General features: G+C 43.1%; 3 protein-coding genes and 1 long non-coding RNA gene across 4 annotated transcripts in view; 1 reads left to right on the forward strand and 3 right to left on the reverse strand.

Moving 5' to 3' along the window:
• LOC306980452 overlaps positions 1-20,811 on the reverse strand; it is a 359,700-nt gene that overhangs the window by 1,441 nt on the left and 337,448 nt on the right. The window lies entirely within an intron of this gene.
• Positions 5,721-9,810, forward strand: LOC306980768 (low density lipoprotein receptor adapter protein 1). Its single transcript, XM_079580196.1, has 3 exons — positions 5,721-5,824; positions 7,053-7,745; positions 7,966-9,810. The coding sequence occupies exons 2-3, from the start codon at positions 7,160-7,162 to the stop codon at positions 8,049-8,051; spliced, it is 672 nt and encodes a 223-aa protein (XP_079436322.1). The 5' UTR covers positions 5,721-5,824; positions 7,053-7,159; the 3' UTR covers positions 8,052-9,810.
• LOC306980767 (uncharacterized protein) lies at positions 9,883-14,342 on the reverse strand (the record flags this gene model as incomplete). The annotated part of the gene is made up of 8 exons (XM_079580195.1): positions 14,152-14,342; positions 13,778-13,849; positions 13,618-13,689; positions 12,506-12,702; positions 11,957-12,020; positions 10,896-11,061; positions 10,464-10,661; positions 9,883-10,031 (listed from the first exon to the last, which is right to left on the reverse strand). The coding sequence occupies exons 1-8, from the start codon at positions 14,164-14,166 to the stop codon at positions 9,883-9,885; spliced, it is 933 nt and encodes a 310-aa protein (XP_079436321.1). The 5' UTR covers positions 14,167-14,342.
• man2b2 (mannosidase, alpha, class 2B, member 2) lies at positions 14,797-20,777 on the reverse strand. The gene is made up of 19 exons (XM_079579766.1): positions 20,583-20,777; positions 20,322-20,468; positions 20,141-20,246; positions 19,881-20,053; positions 19,694-19,809; positions 19,432-19,609; positions 19,153-19,351; positions 18,899-19,089; positions 18,628-18,790; positions 18,282-18,427; positions 17,922-18,199; positions 17,662-17,853; positions 16,494-16,737; positions 16,314-16,424; positions 16,058-16,250; positions 15,555-15,698; positions 15,342-15,454; positions 15,159-15,276; positions 14,797-15,088 (listed from the first exon to the last, which is right to left on the reverse strand). The coding sequence occupies exons 1-19, from the start codon at positions 20,715-20,717 to the stop codon at positions 15,006-15,008; spliced, it is 3,030 nt and encodes a 1,009-aa protein (XP_079435892.1). The 5' UTR covers positions 20,718-20,777; the 3' UTR covers positions 14,797-15,005.

A 20,811-nucleotide genomic window follows, 5' to 3' on the forward strand; every position in this document is an offset into this window, starting at 1 on the left:
TCGAGGGCAGCAGGAAGACGAACGGATTGGCTCATTCTCCAAGTGAGCCATTTCCTGTTCAGATACCCAACCCCTGCTTGCCTTTGGGAAGGTGTAACCTCACCAGCCCGGGCGCGAGTCTTCTGAATGAAGAAATCCACTCCCTTATGAGGGAAATGACAAGTGGCTGCTAAGAATAGGCTTTCCTTGGGATTAAAGACTGGATGAAATTGCTAGGAGCGTATTGTTGGAGCTTCTGTCCCCTGTCATAACCCATTCTATTGAAAATCAAGCTTTACATTGTGCTACTTAAGACAACACGTCACCATTGTCCTTGTGTGACTCCAAGAATAATGATGATAGTTCAGAACGTTCTTTCACGGGATGTAAACAATTCAAGGTATATTACCAAGTTATCCATGCTAGCTCTTCTTGCTATAGGATCATGCCTTCTTACCCAACCCTTACAAAAACAACTGTGGCACTGTCGCAAGCAACTTGTTATTGAACTGTATTTGTATCACTCCTGTGACAGTCATTAACCAGCCCGAGCTTCTGATAAATGCCAAGCTTTTCCAGTTCATCTCCAGTGTGTGTGTGTGCGTGTACATAGATGTGCTTTGTTTTCTTGGATGAAAAGCCAAGTCACGCTCACAACGAGAAAAAAAAACCTGCACCAGCTGACGGGCCGCCAACGTTGTGCAACACACCTTTGGATTGTTGATAGGTGACACTTCTCGACAAATAGTACACCTGCCACGCTGGACCTCGTATCTTGATATCTGTCCCCGAGCTGCAGCACAACAATAACAAAGTGTAAATACTGTCAGTGCATCCGGGCGAATCCTCGTGGGGACGTGCCGGAATTTGTGTGTGCCATCCAAGAAGGCCACAACGAAAACTGGAAATATCAGGTGCGAGGTGTGATGTAGCGATTACAAGCAGAATGAGGGATCTGTGTCAAATGTTGGCTTTAGAAGTCGAGATGCTTTTCTCACACATGTCTGGTTTAATGATGTACTGAAGGCCATTTTTATTGTATTACTAGTTGGGGGGGGAATCAGGTGTAAGGGCTTTGCTACATGGCCTGTTTTTGACTGTCATTTGTAAATGCTTATACAACGGGGTAAACCAATCAATCAATTGAGAAATAATCAATTCTAAGTACTACAAAGCACTTCCAATTTGTGCTTAATGATATTACTTTAATGAAAAGTAATTGGACTGACTTGTTGCAGAGATCACTGATACCAAGATTAAACGTTATTACTTGAGTCAAATGATCTTGTAACTTTCCACCTCTGGTAATGTCTGTCGGCAAAAGCACCAAACCAAACAGCTCTTATTGGCTTAATAGATTCACCCAATTGAATGTGTTGACAGCCCGGTGTCCCATTGCCTGGCATCTTCTTTATGCAACGCCCGTATGTAGGTAAAAGTTCAGAATGTTCCTCAGATGGCTTTGTTTTGAACGGAGGATTACAACGAGGAACACGCTGTGGTCCTGGATGATTTATGAGATGGCAAACGTTGGGACGAGATTAGTGAGAAGTAGTACAAGTAGTCAAAGCTCCTCCTGATTTATTGAGGTGAAGAAAAGGGGAACTAAGAGTGCTCAGTGTTGCAAAAGGCAGTTACAGCTTCTGTCTTTGCTTCCTGAATTTATTGATGTAATAATGGTTCTTTCAGGTGAACTTGAGGTGACACTGAAGCTCGCCGTCCAAACACCTTTCCCAGAGGAGATTCTTTGTGTAATCATTTTTCTCAGGAATAGTTTATTGTGTGAAATTGAATCAAGCTTCAACATTCCTTCTATTGTCCACAGTGTTGTTCACTTCTTACATAAGCACAACAGGCTCTTCAACTTAGCTTCATCCTTTTTCATGCGCATTTACATCTGTGCTCTTTGTTCATGATCAGTGACGACCAATAGCAATGAGACTGTCCTGATGGTGCCACTGCTACAGAGAGTGGCACCCAAGTCATTTATTTTAAATAACAGTGCCACACCCGGTGTTAGTTTCGTCGACTAAAATATTTAGTCATAATGTTAGTCAAAGTAATATAGGACTAAACTAAATAAAAAAAAATGTATGAGACTAAAGCTATGACTGAAATGTCCAGATATTTTTGTCGACTAAAATCAGATTAAATCAAAATGAAAAGAAGAGACTAAAATCATCCAAACTTCAATGACAGAAAGAGCCTCATGTCATTTAGATTCTGTGCCAAAGGGACAGGTCTGAGCTTTATTCATGTGGGAGAAGCTCCACAAAGCAGAGGACCTTGATTACATATGATTATAAAAAATATTATAAATGCAAAGCTGACTGAACTCATCTTAAATTTAATCAACTAAATCTAAACAAAGATTGAATTCTAAGACTAAATTAAAATGAGCATTTTCTTTTGGATGAAGCGACCGCAAACGCCCTGTCACCTCAGGGTTATTTAATTCGAGCTGGTTAAAAGCAGCTGGTCGCATGACTGTGGGGCTCTCACCGGAGTCACACCCGTTCAGAAAGATACTCTGGAGCCAGGCCCATCCAGTGATTTAAAAGCCAACAATAGGATGCGACTGCAGGACTGATGTGATCATTGCAATACCTGTTAGGTTTCAGGTTGTGCCTGTTTCAGAAAGCTTTAACGGCCCCCGCCTTAGTGTTGCCTATTCATGGTCAAACCAGTTTGCAATAAATGTAAAAAAGTCTCTCCTAAACACCAAAAGAGAAAAGAGACCAAAATCCCAGCATATTTCCCCAATCCACTCCAAATATTTGCTCTTACTATACTGAGTTTTGTTGCTGTGTGTCCTTACACTTAAAGGCACCTCAGATTGAATTATGAAACCACCAAAGTGTGCATAATTTCAGCACTCACATCATGCATTGCTGCCTCTAGCTGTTCAGAGACATTATATGCTGATGATATGCTGCGTTATGGGTTTGTTACAGGCTCCAGGTAAGTGCGTCAGCCGCGACATGATTAATCCCTCTCACATGAACTGCAGGAGCATCTGTGCTTTCGCCACACTTTGATGCTGACTCCGGTCCTGCGGAGCCGTTGCGAGATGCGTAAGGAGGGCGGTGTGTCTGAGACGGTCCATTATGTCACCGGTGCCCAAGAATAGTTCCACTGTGCGGCGGGGCGGGTGTGACGTGCACAACTTAACTGTTGTTGGGCCGGTCCCAGACGAAAAACAGGGGCTCCTCTGTTCCCCCTCGCGCCCGCCGCAGATGCACGCACACATGGTACCGTTTAAGGTTTTTCCTCTGCCACTGTTCTAACTGCCCCAAGCCCCGAACGCTATAGGTGCAGACCTGCGCCAGTGAGGCCAGCGCCCCCATTAACAAGAGCCAGTGACGCAATGTGATGCTAATGACAGGTAGAGGCTTTCAGATGTTTTTATACAGCAGCAGCAGCAGCAGCACATTCGCACAGTAACTCAAACACACCACTGTTTGCTTTTGCCCCTATATGTCAAAACTGAAAATAGGTTAGCAGTTTGTGTACACTGGTGAAGTCTACCCCCACACCCCTGGCACTTGTGTTCTTCTACTCAAGAGAAGTTATGCTCCACATCCTCGTAGTGGAATAAGATGTATTTTGTCCTCCTTTGGCATATTGCACAACAGTGGCGACAAATTGAGGGTTTAATTAAAACGCCCTTTCACTTATTGTGAAATAGCCGGCCAGTTGTTGGTGCATTACAGTAAAGCTCCTATTCGGTTCCTGAAAGTCTAAATTTTGCTTATCATAGCACATTATTATTGCCTATATGACTCTGTGGTCATAGTGTCCTTGCTTGTTCAGAAGAGACACTGTTAAAGTGAGCCACCCATTGAATTATGACTTTACAGAAGTTTCCAATGTGTACCAGTGAAATATTGCATTTGGCATACTGTAAGCTGCTCTGGACGCTGAGGAAGCCTAATTTAAACATCCTGTGAATCATGTCTGATAAATTGCCTGATGATTCAAGGATTGACTCAATTCATTGCCCGGAAAACATCTAGGTTCATTAGCTCAAACACATTACCTACCTGCTTTCCTCAAACTTTTCTATCACTGCTTCTCAATATGCAATACATCAAGTTACTTAAGGTGTGTAGAGACTCAACGACTGGAAAATAGGTGGATCAAATGTCCTCCCTTTGTACTGCTGTTGTTGTGACGTTAAAGACACTCACTTTCCAGCATGCGTGATGTGTGGCCGGACTGATCAGCTGCCATGTCCCTGCCCCCATGACAGCTGGGACCAGGGGGGTAAATTACTACCAAATAACCAGAGGTGGTGGAAGTACATTCTATTATAGGCTACACTTAACCAAAGTAAAAGTTAATATGGCCATTCCCATGTGTTTTGTTTATTTTAGTCAAAAACCTAAACCAAACATGGACCAGACGAACAAGATCTGTTTTGTGCTAAGCTGTGGGGGAAAAAAAGTGTATAGTAGTAGTGACCGAGCGGCTGTATGAGTGGTCAGCATGGCACCGTTACTTTCGATCACGGTGGTCTCTAGGATGCTCCAGAATCAACAGTTTTGTAGGTTTTCTGGTGAGGACCTTCCAAACAATTGATCCTGGAGCGTCCGACAGACCACCGTGATGGAAAGTAAAGGCGACATGCTGACCACTCACACAGCCGCTGGGTCACTGCAAGGTCAAACAGGCACAAATATCAACTTTCGAATAAAAAGTTGCATAACGCACCTTTAAGTAGCATATACTTCTGTACTGAGCAACTTGAACTTTTATTGGAGTAATATTTGACCAGTAGCATCTGTGCTTTTACTTAAGTAACAACATCAGGTTCTGATCACCACAGCAAGTTGTAACTCCAATAGACACTTTGATCTGATCGCTGCTTCTAAACCTTTAATGTAGTTTAGAAAAGGGCTGGGTACTGTTTTTTTTTCGATAACAGTACATCACAATGCTTGGTTTTCGATACCGATACCTGAAAGCTATTTTTTTTTCAATACCTATACAAATTTCTTTTGAATTTGTAACATTTGTTTGAGGTGAAACAGCCAAAAATCTTCCTACTTGCATATTTTTCCCCCACTTTTAACCCCTTTTTTTTTTTCACTTTTATCCCTTAAATTTTCCCCAATTTTCCTATTTTTTAAAAAGTGTTTTCCACATTTTCCACATTTTCCCCCCAAAATGTTCCCTTTTTTTTTCTTTTAAATTTTGATGACCAACAGCATCAAAACTTGAATAGAAAAATGTTATATTTCTTTTCGGTATCTGCTTTTGTTTTATCGATACAGACTGGTATCGTTTAACGGTACTTAGCCCGAGTTAAGCAAACAAGGACCCAGCCATTATTGTATGTCTGTGCGCAATATTGTAATGAAGGGCCATTATTAGTCGATGTGCCACGCCAACATTTGTGATGCAGTGACAGCTCTGAACACTCTGTGACCACTTTCTATTGTAAATCCTGCCAGTTTCCCCCCGGAGCCCTCCACCTTTCCCAAAAGCGCCGTGGGCCAATCATCGCGCGCCTCCGCAGCTCAAACACAGGAGGAGTGTTTAAAAAGCCGTTGTCCTCGTCTGGGTGATTCACATCAGCTCACACACAGTCCACGGCTCACGCACGTCAGACCTGAGGGAGCGCAGCGTGATTCAGGCGGAATAAAAGTCACAGGCGAGCGCACAAAACACACGAGGACAAGCCGAGTATGAGACAGACGGACTAATCCCGGCGAGTTATTTGGAAGTTTTTGGGTTTTTTTTTTACCGAGAAAACGCTTCGGTGCAAAAACGTGCGGACTGCAGCTCACCTGACGCTACGTCGGCGCACGAGGACAGCGTTTTTGCATGAAACCGTGAACAGGTGAGTTTATTTTCCGCACACTGAAGGGAAATACATTTAAAATAGGCCTGTATTTACCTCGCAGCTTTCTTGTTTTGGTGATACTCCTCATGTTTTGTCCCAGGCCAGTTTTCCCCTCATATTTTTCTATGTAAAGTGTCAATTTCTGATTAATGATAATATTGCTTTAGTGCTAAACAGTTCAATCCCAATAACAAAGACTCAACAAAACAAGATGACACAAAAAAAAGTTAGTTTCATATTTTATTGTTGGGCTAATTGCTTTGAGAGTGGGACCTGGCAAGGGCATTAACATACTTAAAGAGAATATCCCTCAAGAGAAACTAAAGTTAATTTCCTCCCAGCTAGGGTTTGATCATCCTCATCGTCCCAAGTCCTCTGTAGAGCAGCGTCCTTGTGATTATTCTGTGATTGTTTAAGGCTGTGCAGTTGTCAAAGTGAAAGTTTGGCTTGTTTGCAGGCGCTCACTGTAATCTGTCCATCTCCAGGGGTCAGGGGACACAGTTGCTTTACATTGTAACCCTTCTCCCACTAAAACATGATGTGACACACTCACTAAAGCACGCCATTGTTTGTAGAAAAAACATTTGGTGGGAATGCAAAGCTGTTTCCTGCTCGCTAACAATGGTCATCTCCTCTGCGCGGCCGGTGGCTCTCGGCTGCAGGCTTCTGAGGAGGGAGCGAGGATGATAAAGAATGGCCAAGAAAAGCGAAAAGGGGAAAAAATAAAGTGGAGACACAATAGGGAGGAGGCGTTTCTGTGAATTTCGAGGATGGAGCACAATGGGGGGCCAGATGTACTGGTTGCATAAGACGGGGTCAGACAACCCTCCGAGACTTCAGTAGTTCAATACATAAATATGCCATTGATGTGAGAGGAGAAAGGGACTTGATCATGGCCTGATGCATCACTGACTGAGCACTGGGTTTGCAGACACCTCTGCTGCGACAGGTGGAAAACTGGAGTCCAAACTGGCTGTAAATATTTAATAGCCGACGTCTGTAGTAAATGAATAGTCGTCACTGAATGCGTCACTTTTGTAACTGATCCCGTGTGTGGCGTTGGCTCACAAACACTTGTTACACTGTAGTTATTCTCACAGTGGCGTCATATGTAGGCACAAAATACAGAATTCTATTACGGGAAAACGGTTCAATGCCAGCATGTACTTTCAGTGCTTTATGTTGTCCTGTGCCAACATCACTGACCCTCTTTGGTTTATTGCAGATAACAACGTTGGATGTTCCTCTGCTCCACTTTCTGAGGTGGAAAAGCTGGAGAAGGAGCAGCACTAAAGCAGCTTGACCATCTTCAAACTAAACCCACAGAGCATCATGTCTCTGGGCACATTTCACCTCATGCAAACGCTGAAGAACTCTCCGGCTGCGCTCCGCCGCCGCTTCAAGCGCGACCGCCTGGAGACCCTCTCTCACGGGGACCCACTGTTCAAGGTCCACTACCTGGGCACGGAGAAGATCTTCTCTCTGGACCGAGAGCAGGCGCAGGACGCTATTCAGCACCTGTTGGAGGGCATCGCCAATGGGAAGAAGCTCAGTAAAGACCATGCCCTGGTGGTCCGTCCCCGATATGTGGAGGTCAAAGAGCTGAGCACTGGCCGGCAGCTCACAAAGACGTACCTCCAGGACATTGCCTACTGTGCTGCAGACGCCACCATGCCCAACGTGTTCCTGTACATCTGCAAACACCAAGGCCAGCAGCTCCAGTGCCGTGTGTTCTGGTGCAGCCGGGCAGAGAGGGCCAAGGACATGACAGCCTGCCTGGCACACTCCTTCCAGAGGGCACTCAGCGACTTGCAGGACGGCTCGAACACCCTGGCAGCAAAAACCAAGGGCGAACGCATCGAGGAGACGTCAAAGTCCAACTCCAAGAGCAACACACTCCCAGCAAGTCTGGGTAAAGGTAAGCCTCACTGACCGCAACCGCACATGTAGCACTTTCTCCTGCTCTGAAGGCTAAAGTTTCTGACCTCTTGCCTTAGAAGACAAGTAAATGAATAGCTTTCCTGGAACGCTAGAGTCCGTTGTGACGCACAAGTTTCACTGCTTGTACGCTCATTAACATGTAAACGGTGTCGCAGCTGACGGCATCACTGACTGAGCGCTTTCTCTTCTTGTTTCAGTGCGTTGGAAGAAGAGGGGCTCTGTGTCCCGTAGTCCACTCAGAGCCATCACCAGGAGAGGGTCTGCAGCCGACAGTTGGAACTGATCATCAGGCCTCACACCTGGACCATACCAAGACTACAACCTCCATCTACAGAAAGGATGAGACAAGACCAGACGGACTGTACGAGTGTAGGCATGAATGTGGATGATTGGATTGGAGGTTTTTAACGTGCCATCTGTTGACTCCAGCAGAAGTAGCGTCTGTTGCATCATAAGATGACACCAGCCTTCATTTGTCAACAGTTTTATGGACAATTTAGTCACCAGTACTGCCATAAAAGGACTGCTTCATGTACTGAAGCTAACAAGCAGTGACACCAGTACAAGCTGTTGGCTAAATACAGGGAGTGCAAACAACTGGAAATAGACACATGGTTGTCACTTTTTTTTTTTTTTTTTTTTTTCTTATAACAATGTTGACAGTTCAGTGGCCCCTGACGCTTCACCACTAGAAAACATATGACCTGTGATAAATGGTCTCAATACAGTTCATAAAGTAGACAACAATAAATTCAATTGAGGACAAAAGGGGTTGTATATTTATTATATTGTCTGCAGTTTTCTGGAGAATTATCTCCAAATTTGTGCCAAATGTAGACAGAAAGGACCTATTTGACTTGAAGTGTAGCATCGCTCAGATAAACAAGATGTGACTGTCTGTGGCTCTGAATTTGCATTTATGTGGAAAGGCAGCCAGCCATGACATGGATGGGTCTGTCTGTGTCCGAACACTGGGAACGCTGTGTTCCTGGACTGTAGAGCTTCAGTGAGGAATGTGCGCCCGTGCACCTGCATTCCTCTTGGGGGAATTTGAGATCCAATACAGGACTTAAATTCTTCCTTCGTCCAACCATGACTATGCATATCAGATAGCCTTCCCCCTAAATGCTAGTGTGCTGTTTGTTACATTAGTGAGCCTTAAAAGGTGTCCCAGTTCAGTTCAAATGACACTTGTAGGCACTGATGTGTGCGTCATTGCATAACCTGCTCTCATGAAGGTGATTAAAGTGTTAGGTTTACAAATGTTTGACAGACATGAGGGTCAGTGGTAGCCCCTAAAGCGACTGTCATAAGTGTTTAGACCAAAACTAAGCTAAGAGGCGCCTGTGGTTGACTCATGCCACTGGGTTTTTATCTGTTCATTTCATGCTTTTTATACTTTTACAAAAGGCACAGCCTCAGTAAAAGGCGTTCTTGTGCCTGCTCAAAGATATTTTATTGATGTACAGTTTTTATGTTATATACATATTTAAATATGCATTTTATCAAATATTAAAAATGTTTTTATACAACATACTCTGTGTTTGTTATATTTGTGGTACTTAAATGCAAATATTTGGCATTCTCACACTTTAACCCTAGTAGTTATTTGGCCTGGCACAAACAGAAGTACTCGGTGGAGCTGAGGTGGTTTGAGGTGGCAGGGCATGACACTGACAAGGTCCTGGGATTTTTCAGTCTTGTGACTGAGTTCCCAGGACATGTGTGCAGTGCTTGAACATTTTGAAATGCATGTGACTATGCAATGTCTAACTGCAACAGGGAGCGGACCCAGTATTCAACACCGATTGAGACACCACCCTCTACTTCCTCTTTTGTAGGCTGTGGTTAAAGATGCACTGCTTGATCTTTCTTCACATAATAGAGACTAATTCACACCATTTCATGAAGAACACAAGGAGCCCTTGTTTTCTAGACACCTCAGTCTCACCCACCTCCAATGGACTAAAATGATTAATCGTGGTCTGACCCCATTGCTCCTCAACCCTCTCCCCACCCCAAAACAAAAAAAGAGACAAACATTCGAGAAGATTGGATTTGCTTGATCTCTCCAAGTACAATCACTGAATCTCCACATGCTCCTCAGTCGTGACTTAATGATGATTGAGCAGTATTGATTGCTCCTCTAGGGGTGAGTCCAGTGCAGTGGGGCTTGTGGTCAGTCTGGAGCCCTCTTTTTGCTGCTGCACCTCCAGGAGAGATCGGGAGTGGAGACGCCGCAGAGGCTTCACCTCCTCCACCACTAAAAGGGCACAATAATAAAAATCAAAATAAAAGATGATGCAGGTAGTTACTGCAATGCTAGGTATGTTTGTGTAGATGTTAGTCCATGAAAATTGCGTAGATGAATAGTGGCACCTACTGGCTTCATTTATAATAGCAAACCAGTTGAAGAGTTGAGTTGAGTCTTTAGGACACTAGTATTTCTTAAGTTTGAGGTTGTTGTTATTGTGCAGAGGCAAATCAAATAACAGGTCACGTTCATGAGGGAGATGTAGTAAATTTGCATGAAAAGATATGAGCGATGTGCGTCATATCTGCAGTACATTCAGACCCAGCGTTTGCACGTGTTGGGTTCATCACGTTTCTGTGGTTTACACTTTGCATACGAGCTTGAGGCCTTTTAGTGTTTATTTAGCTTTAACAAGGCATCAACTTTGCATGGCTTTGTTACCTTTATCGTAGTGCATTTCATCCCGGTTCCCATAGACGATATACATCTCTAAAAAGTTGAGTAGAGCACCAGTCACGAGGAAACGGTCTGGAAGGGGAAGACTCTTAATGTAGCGCAAGTCCAGGGCGAACGGGTTAGTTGGAGATGGGACGGTGCAAAGAGACACCAGCTCACTCACGATGTCCCACACGCGAATCCCTGAAATGAAAACAAAGTCACTTGTCATGAAGCTAAAATAAAATACTCATTTCAGTCTGGCAGACAGTAGTTTTTTCTTTCAACTGTTTTTTTTTTCTTTCTTTCTGTAGCCCACCCAGACAAAAGCTGCCACATCTGCTTGTGATTTAGCGTGTGGAAAACGGGGTAATTATTGAATGTGCGCGATCAAACGATAGCTTTCTCCTGTTTGGATTCCTGACATTGTTTCCATACCTCGCGTTTGCCAGTCGCTAATGGACTTGAGCTTCATGGGCGTATCTTTAACCAGTGAATCAGTGCCTCCGATGTTGACCAGGCGCTCGTGATTGGAGCGTATCCAGGCGTAAGGGCGGCCGTATTTGACGTAACCGGCGACTAAAAACAAAGTGCAATTGACTTCCTAAAGAAAGAAAAGAGTTGTTAGTGTCAGCAGTGGTGTGTTGTTGTTACAGTGCATATAATAGGTCACCGCAACATAGTTCACGCAAGCAGTGGTTTGAACTTTTCATGCCAAGACTGGAAAAGGTGTCAAACTGACCAATCGGACCGATTAATGAAAGCCTCAAAATGTTTGTTTGGTTAAAGTTAAAGTCAACACAGCTCACACGCACACAATCTGCAATTGTATACAAGAACTTGTGAATGGCTTGGAGCGTGAGTGCACATGTTAAACAATTGGAAACCACCTGAGGGGAGCTGCTAATTTAAAAGGTTCTCCCACGTCACCTTTTTAAATATTTGACCTTACAAACACCACCAGGCGCAGATCAACATCAAATCAGAGCTAAACCGGATCTAAAACTGGTCCAAAGTCGACCAAAATTGGATTAAATCATGTCTAAACCAGAAAAACACTGAACTTAAAGCAGCAGTTAAATGATCTCTTGTTGAAATAAGGTTTTTATACTCCAGACTGAATGTAAAACCAATAACAACGTAGAATTGCCACTCATTTAGCTACTGTCGCCATGCTGTTGCTATGCTGCCACATCACTTGCACAACCTTCACCTGGTTTGCCTGATAATCAATGAAGAAATACTGTATTTTTATGTACTAAAGCGTCTAAACTGCAATAGTTTTTTATAAAAATTGTATTATACGTTTTGTATCGATTGGTCGGGTTACTATGCAGGCAAGTCCTGAAGCTACACCTTTTAGGAACCGATTTCAACTTTTTCCCGCCTTTCTTTTTGAAATTGTCACTTCCCTGGTATATACTATCCTTAGCACAATAGCACAATAAATATGCCACATTTGCACTTTAAGTTTGAATTTGAATTGCTTGGGAGCTTACTGGTATTGCCATTTCTCTTTCACTGGGGGAGGCAGGGAGGAGATGTTCCTCATTGTGGGATTCCCTGAAATAGAAAATAGAGATTACTCAGAGGGAACATGAAGCAACAAAAGAATTAGCCAATGCCGAGATTAGTCCATAAGTAGAAGATGCCCGTGAGAACTTCTGTAAAATGGGTGTGCCGTTCCCAGAGGTGAAAGTCTTTCTCAAAATCTGTGAATGAAACTTCTCTTGTGTAGATATTGTGCAAGTAGAAGTTAAAAAAAATATTGTGTAATGAGATGAAAAATGTACTGTGTGCCTGACCACTGTATGAATGCCACTTCCTAAAAGTAGTTCTCTGACCATACTGAGATTAATTCAAAAAGGGGATAAACTTCTTATGTTTAAAATGAGGTCAGAGGTCAGACAATTTCCGCTGCACCTGCATGTTTACACTGGCCACTGGCTAAAGTGGAAAATTAAAAACAACTTGCTCTGTGACGTAGACGAACATCTCCTACTGTGTTGAATGCAAACAGAGGCCCGTGAGCCTACGTCACTGCCCACCTCACTGGATCCGACTGGTTTTTGTGCGCGCTGGTGCCGTGTGGGGGCCGCTGTGGATCTCCGGGCACTGGGGAGCTGCACTGACTGCTGGCCAGGCTGAGGGAGCTGCTGCTGGGGGAGGCCTCACTGCTGTCACAGCTACTGCAGCTGGAGGAAGATGAGGCTCTGGAGACTACGTACGCAGGGGAGTGCCAACCCTACATATATAAGCAGATTTACAGACAAAGAACTTATCCTATGGAAAAAGACTGGGGTCGACTGACAGAATTGTCACTCACACACACACAGAGGTGGTTAGTCGTGAAGTAAATTAAGTTTTTGAGGATCTGTACTGTACTGCAGTGTTTCCCAACCTGGGGTACTTAAGCACTTGGCACTTGGAATAACCTCAGATTAAAAAAAGGTGAAACTGATTAGAATTTCAATATTACATTCCAAGAAAAGTTAGTTTTAATTATGTTTTTCAGTAAAAGATTTGACTTTGAGAGTATGTTTGAACATAACACTCTACTGAACACTGAAAAATCTATGTTTAGTGGCTCACTTTTTGGCAGGATCCTCGAGTCAGTGGGTACTTGGAGCATTTAATGTAATGCCAGCCTCAATTCGTACATGGGACAAAAAAACGTTTGGGAACCACTGCTGTACTGTACAGTAGGATTAGTATTTTGGTTGAGAACTTTCTACTTTTACTCCATTACATTTAGGTTAATTAAGATTTTTTACTCCAGTAGATTTCTATCACTCTAGTCACTCTATGAACAGTAGGTGGCGCTGTGCAGATGCACTGTCATAGCCAATGACTCACAACAAGGAAGGTTTGTCCCTGTCGTGTTGCCGTACAGAGAGCACTTTGTAGAAGATGCAAAGTTATTTTCAAAACCCTTTTTGGATTTACTCATTTGAATACTTTGGTGCTTTCCAGAGCAAATACTTTCACTTAGACTAGGTAACTTTTACTTTTATTGGGGTAACATCTGTACTTTCACTTACTTATCAAAAATCTGTTACTTTGACGACCACTTCTCAAACACCACGTTGATATTATGTCTATGGTTGATACACATAGGCAAGGTGGGTGACACTATACCAGTCTGTGTAATGAAACTGACCAAATCTTCATTGACGATGGTTAGTAGTAGCTCCTCTTTGCCTCTGAGCCATGGTTGAAAGTATTTAAAACCCTAGAATAGATTGGGAAGAATATACATGAATGACAGTGACAGTAGTTTTTACAAACGCTGTGTCAGCCACTACTTGTGCGTCTCTCACCTGTAATGACCCAAGTAAAGCCAGATCAGCCAGAAAGTGCTGCAGTCTCCTCTTCTGCTCCCATTCCTTTTTCTGACACCACACAAAAAAGGGACACAGCCTGTTTTATTGTTGTATCAGGAGCCAGACTACTTCCCAGACAGAGATGCTACAAGTAACTCCTTGTATCCTAGCAACACGTGCAACGCCTCCTCAGCACCAGAAGAGAAGAAGAGGCTCCATCTCATGCATTTTTTATCACATCCCTAAAACGCCTCTTTCCGACAACGGGCTGCAGAAGGCAAGGCGTGGTTGCACATATAAACAATCCCCTATCCGCTCAGATTGCATTTACAGCAGATAAATAAACACTATGAGAAAGATATCGCACTTACGCTGGCGTTGCTCATCGTGCAAATGTAGCCGCGGGGTTGCGCTCTTTACGCGCGCAGCATGGCACCTACTGCAACACGAAAATGCGATCACCTATATTCATTTTTAAGTAAGAATGGCTGGTTAACATCACAGGCATCTGCAAGCCATTGTTACATCTCTTCGGGTGTTGTCTTCGTCCCCCAAATCCTGCTTATTTTGTATAAATGGCGCCTCTAGCGGTCACGATTTGAACAGCTGTTTTTTTTGTGTGCAAGTTCAAGTTGTAAAATACTATCGCTGCTGTAGAGTATTAACCTCTTAAGCCCCACCTGAACCGAGCATATTTTCACCAGTTAGGCATTACCCAAATTTAAAAGAAAAAGTGTCAAAATGAACTTAAAAGTGAAAAAAAAAAAGCCAAAAAGAGCAACAAAAAAGTGACAAAAGTGACGACAACATGGCACCAACGCGAGGAACAAGAGCCTTTAAGATCTGTTTTGTAGGTCTTAGCTTTTAAATGAGGAGTTACACTGGCTTATAGGCTGTAAGCTCCATTCCAGAAGCTTTTAGATTTGGGTAAAGCCGAATTGGAGAAAATACACTCGGTTAAGGCGGGTGGTAAGAGGTTTTAATGGACTTATTGGAAATCATATGTAAGTAAATAACCTTAAATGGCAAACAATTAAATGCAGAAGGAATAAAACTGAAGCACAAATAAAATAGTAAAAAAAATCACTTTATTCATCAAGGCGTCATTAAGCATTTCAGTGGGTGGCTTCATAGAATCATAAATAATCGCCGTAAAGTGCATTGATCAACGTTGACGTCAGTAAGGCCTTTGCACAAATCTTCACAGAAGACACAAACTATTCAGCTAGAAGTGAACAAAGAAGGTGCGGATCTCTTTAGGCGAGATCGTGACAGAGAAAGTTTCATTTGGGCAGTTTCTTTTGTTCTCTGAAAAAGGAGGACGCTCAGGTTAAAAGAAGTGAAAACGTTCAAAATAACGTAACGTGCTGTCACTCACGGGCTTGTAGATGGTCTCCTGTTTTCCACTTCCACCTCTGCAGGGTGTTGACGTCCCATGTTCCAGTGAGGGACCGCTCCTCCAAAGCTCTCACTTCGCCAAGTCCCTTCAGCACTTCCTGTTCACAGTCACATGACCACGTCTTAGCTTTATTTCAAGTATGGTACAATATTTCACACTTACCTTAATGTTTATAGTGACTGCCTTAGAGAGCTCAGGGTCTTCTCCCTCCTCATACAGGTGCATTATTCTCAAAAGGACGCGGTCGTAGTCTGGTGCTGAGTGGCGATTCTTACCTGCATAATGGAAATAAAAATGTGAAGGGATGTTACTAAAAAGGACTGCACATAAACACAAAAACACACATACGTAGAATTGAACAATGTAAAAACTGACCCGTTTCTAGTCGTCTCATATGGGCCTCATGGTTGGAGCTGTAGTTCCATCCCGGGACACTGAAGCTGAGAAGATGGAGGTTGGGAGGAACGACCACAGCAGGAGCAGGGGCCGTTCTTATAGGCTGGACTTTCAAACGCCTCTCTGAACAAGAACACACCAGAGCTATTCTGTAGTAGTTATCACAATGGTGTGCAGTGGGTTTTTAGGCTTTTTTTTTAACTTATTTCTATTTCAAATCATGTACATTTCTTTTATTTTCGTAAAAATATACAGTGATGATTACCCTGCAACAATACACTAATAAATAGACATATTGACAATTGTAAAAAAAAGAAAAAGAAAATATGACCATGAAAGAAATATTCAGACCTTGTAAAATGACTGTACATTATAACACTGGAATAATAAATAGTAGTTACTTAGTTATAATAGTTCATGTAAAACTCTGGTAGATGTCATTCATAATGGATAGTTTACTGTGCTGGGTTCCTGTCACTCACTGGGTTGATCTATGGCCATAACCACAGGTCTGTGCTGCATCTCGATTGCCTCCCGGTGGTAAACCCTGGTGGTTGCGTTCAATGAGCCCAGGATCATCCACAACGCAGGGCGCACCACTGAGCTGTCATTGAGCGTCAGGTTGTAGCCCAGGTTCCAGGGCAAGTTGTTCCACAGACGCCGATGCAGCATTACCTGTGACATTAAATACGTGCTAAGTAGGCTTCTGTTTAAATCAAGCGATCACGTTTCGTTTACCTCAATTTGCCCATCGCCTTGACTTGAAACGCCATGTGCCCTGTCACTGACGAGCACAAGGCGGCTTAGCTCATCCTCTACGTACGCCGTGCGCACCATCGGGTAATAGTTCTGGAATAAAAGAGTTAACCTGTGATGTAACGAATCAGCAAAACTGGACATTTAGCACTTCTGGCTTACTCTGGCTAAAGTGTTATTGACAAACTCCCTGTACGGCCTCTTCATCATCTGGTAGCCATTATCATCAGTGAATAAAGTCCTGTTGTTGCCCAAAGAGGTGCTTGTTCTGAGCACAACTTCAGTGTTCATCTGCAGCGGCCCCAGAGAGTACGTCTGCTCCAGCCGATGGCACTGCATCACACTCTTGTAGCATTCAGGGACACGTGTGGTGATGGAGAAAGCGTAATCTCTATCGCTTTCATTCCTGGAGAGCACAAAGATGCTTAAGCGTTAGTTTGAGCCTAATGTCTCTGTTACTATGTTAGCAATTATGTCGCAATCATCAACCTCTTAACCCCTGCCATAAGCAAACATATTTTCTTCAGTCCAGCTTTACCCAAATCTAATATTCTTGGGGAAAAAAAGATTTAAAATGGCAGCAAAAACGAGATGTAAACTAGGATGAAAACGTAATTAAAAAAGTGATGAAAAAGCAACAAGAAATACAAAAACGCAACAAAAAAGTGTCAAAAAACAACCAAAAAGTTACCAAAAAAGCGTCAGAAATATGTCTAAAATACGACAAAACAGTGTCGACAACGTAACACTGATCTATAGGCTGTAAACTCCAGTCAAGATGCTTTTAGATTTGGGTAAATCTGAATTGGACTAAAGAGCAAGGGCCCGAGAAGTGAGCCCTGTGGGACACCCCTGGTGCAAGTTTTAAGAGAGGATAAGAAAGAATTGTTTACAGATTTTCCTCAGCTGATCAAAACAAATCCTTGTCAGCAGTTTTGAGTGATGCTCTAAGGACTGTTCTTTGTTAACAATAACGCCAAGATTTCGAAGGCTTGGAGACTAGTTGAAGACTAGTTGGAGACTCGAGTTGCTGCTGGTCTTGGAGTTACGTCTCCAATACATACCCTGGAGATAAGGCGAGTCTCCAGGTAGTTTCAGCGCAAACTAACAGGTTCAATTTCAGATTATTTCAGCAGAGGCTACGCATGGTCTCAAGCAGTTGTGTCGCGTACACTATTTGTTGTCCTCAACCTGTGAGGGGTTTTTGTGACGTCCCTGCAATGTCTCAGAGATTTGGGTAAAGCTTAAGTATGCTTGGTTAAGGCGGGGGTTGAGAGGTTAAACTTCAGCACGTATCCTGCTGTCCCACTTTACATTTAACAGTGCTCACTTGTAGAAATACTGTCTGATTTCTGTCACTATTTTCCCTGGTATAATCTCCATTCCCACAGCACTGTAGGCCCGCACCGCTGCTCTGTTAGCAGTGAACATGTAGTTATCTGAGATGGGGCCAGATTTGACGTCTCCGTTAGCATGATACTCCCAGAAATCCTGCCTCATCTTCACTCTCCTTTTGTCCTCACTAGAAAAATAACAAGAATTAGTTAGCATCAAAGTGCTTCTTATTATTAGCATGCCATCATGTCTTACAGATAGGTGATGCTGTGCAGTAGATTGGTGTCCTGGTCAAACATGAGCTTATAGCATTCATTCAGCACAGGCAAGAGTTTCCTTCCCAATTTGGGCCAACCTTGTATCGATCTTCTTTCAAATAAAACTCTCTTTGCCTCGTACGTCCAGCCGCAACCTCCCTTTACAGAGCACTTCTTTTCCGAGAACTTAATCAGATATTTCCTGTGTTGCAGACCTCCTAGCTCCACCACAATGAAGAGGTCATAGGTGACATTTGATTGTGCAGTCTTTTGGATCTGGAATACAGCATGATTTGCTAATATTATATTGGCTTCTAGATGTAATTTAAAAAGCTTGAGAGCATAGGAAAAACACTACCTGTGCAGGAACTGGCTTTCCATTGTCATCGAAGACCGTAGCCAGGGGAAAAGTGACAGTGATGTTGATGATGGTCGTGACGTTCCAAGCTAATGGGTTGTAGACAATGACATGCTGCTCGGGAACCTCTAGAGCTCCCTTTCTTTCTGTTGGGACAAGAACTACTTTATTACTTACTTTATTACTTTATTTCTCTCAGTAAAATCTTAGGCCATATGCTAAACGCCTTATCTTGCTTTTTATAGGAAGTTTATGTAGCAGGTGCTGTGTTTTTACAGTGCCCATACCAAAGTAGTTCAGACTTTGTCACAAAACAGTAATAAATATGTTAGTAGAATCCAGGTACCTTTTCTCTCATTGAAAACGTTGGGCAAATTGAGCTTGTGAGGCAGAAGGAAGAGTGCAGCCAAAAGTTCGTCAACGCCCATCATGGCTTGGGTCAAATGCTGCATGTACATGTCGGCCACTTTGGGAGACTCTGTGCCAGTGATGCCGTCATGATGCTGGACCTTTTAGTAAAAGAAAGCAGAATTTGTTGTTGTTGTCATTAATTATTTGTTTGGCTCCCTACAAATTTCCAGAAATACATCTAAAACTATATTTTGACGTCCACTGACCTCCGACACAGCCCACCGGAGTGCTTTAAGCTTGTTAAGTGCCCAGTCTTTAGCCACGGGTCCATCGGGGAAGCTAATTCTGTACTGAGTAAAAATGGTCTCCGCTGCATGCAATTTGGAGCTCGCTTTTCTCGCCACTCCTTTCAAGACATTTCTAGATGCATAAAATCCAGTCCAAGCTTGGTGAGACTCTAAAATAAGGCATTACATTAGTGAAAATCAACTTGATTTACTGTTTGGATACCATTCCTTACCGGTAGAATAAGGCAAAAAGTCCTCATTCCCGCGGATCTCCCACTCTGAATCGCTTTTATAAATTGCCTGGAAATATTCACCGAGGGTTGCGTATTGGACTGTCACCCCGAACTCTTTGCTGTTCTGATTTATGTAGTTCATTAAAGGGTCCATGTTCTTGAATTGCATAGATGAGTTGTAGAACTGTTTGTCACAGCCCTAAAAACATACAACATAAACACTACTTTGTTTACTATTTCATTTTTCATTTAGAGGCAGTAATAAATGTATGAACTCACCCAAGGCCACAGGACATGGTTGGTCCTGAACCAACCTGCCCTCTGCTTAATGTTCTCCACCATGGTATGGGCATAGGCATGAATGGTCTCCTTGTTCACTGGGAGACTCATATTGGGGTACACACCGTCTTTAGGAGGATCAGGGAAAAGGGCTACACCATTCCAATAAAACCCAGAGCTAGAGCACACAGGTAAAAGTTTAGAAATAACCTTGAATTTAGCCCCATTTTCACAAACAAACTACAATAACCTGGTGGCTTACCTGTTGGAGAAAGGCAAGTAGGACGGGGTGCAGTAACTGAACTGGTCCATAGTGTGGGTGAAGATCTCCTGCTTCTTCTTCAGTGAAGTCGAACCTCTCCAAACAAACTGTAGTTTCTAAGGAGGGCAAATTAGGTGCATGTATAGATATGTACCTACTTCCTATAGCCAAATGCTTATAGACCTACTCTGTTTCTCTGCATAGCATCTTTAAGGTCGTAGTCAATGCGAGAGATGAGGTGAGCGTTGAATCCAGCCAGAGCGAACAGGACAGGAGTGGTGGCCGATGCTCCAAAAGGATCCACGTGCCAAGAAAACTGGGGACGCACGCCAAACGTCTCATACAAGAAACCATGTCCCTCTGGAGGACATAAAAGGACTTAAAAGGTAAGATATGTCCACTCATTGGAATCTCATTGGAAATCTGTGGTAAATATTTGTACTTTACCCGTCATTTGGAGTATCTCATCGTTCAAATCTGTCACAGCCTCATCATGCATCACTTGGCCCCCAAGAATAAACTCAAGTTGACCCTCTTTCACAAGCTGCCGTACCTAAAAAAGATTTAAAAGAGAGTTCTCAGACAATGTAACAATCACACAGTGTTTTGAATACTTAAGTAACCGTACTTGTTTCTTTTGTGACACTGTGGCGAGAGTGTCCCACCAAAGACGAAAAAACTCTTGTTCCACAGCAATAAACCTGCGATGTTTGTCCTTGGACAGCTCCTCCGTCACAGTGCTGTACACATTGGCAGCATAGGCATGCATACTCTCCTAACACAACAACACATGCCTGATCATTACATTTGCGCATTATTTACGTTGTGCACAGCTATTATATTGGAATGCCAGTCTGTAATATTGAAAAGACAGTCCCGAAACCCTTACCTGGACAGTGTAAACCCATCCAACATCCATGTGACTGTGTGGAATAACAAAAGTCTGAATTGGCAAATCCTTCGCTGTCGCTCCATAAAAATGACAGCAACTTAGGCAACAAATCAAAACGCCTAACAAAGTCATTTTGGCCGTGTGTTGAGCTGTGGAGGCATTAAAGCATCCACTTCCTTATTATTGTTGTGATGCGGCATGTGACTCTGACGTACGTGTGTACGGA

This window comes from Gobius niger (assembly GCF_951799975.1).
Source record: "Gobius niger genome assembly, chromosome: 21".
Lineage (NCBI taxonomy): Eukaryota > Metazoa > Chordata > Actinopteri > Gobiiformes > Gobiidae > Gobius > Gobius niger.

What these genes read in the sequence shown, in the direction of transcription:
- LOC306980768 (XM_079580196.1), top strand. Translation starts at nt 7,160, where the DNA reads ATGTCTCTGGGCACATTTCACCTCATGCAAACGCTGAAGAACTCTCCG. An exon ending in CCCAGCAAGTCTGGGTAAAG is followed by an intron (nt 7,746 to 7,965) that starts GTAAGCCTCACT and finishes TTCTTGTTTCAG; the next exon opens with TGCGTTGGAAGAAGAGGGGC.
- man2b2 (XM_079579766.1), bottom strand. Translation starts at nt 20,717, where the DNA reads ATGACTTTGTTAGGCGTTTTGATTTGTTGCCTAAGTTGCTGTCATTTT. An exon ending in GAAAGCCAGTTCCTGCACAG is followed by an intron (nt 18,200 to 18,281) that starts GTAGTGTTTTTC and finishes GCTGTATTCCAG; the next exon opens with ATCCAAAAGACTGCACAATC. An exon ending in AGGAGACCATCTACAAGCCC is followed by an intron (nt 15,089 to 15,158) that starts GTGAGTGACAGC and finishes CTCCTTTTTCAG; the next exon opens with AGAACAAAAGAAACTGCCCA.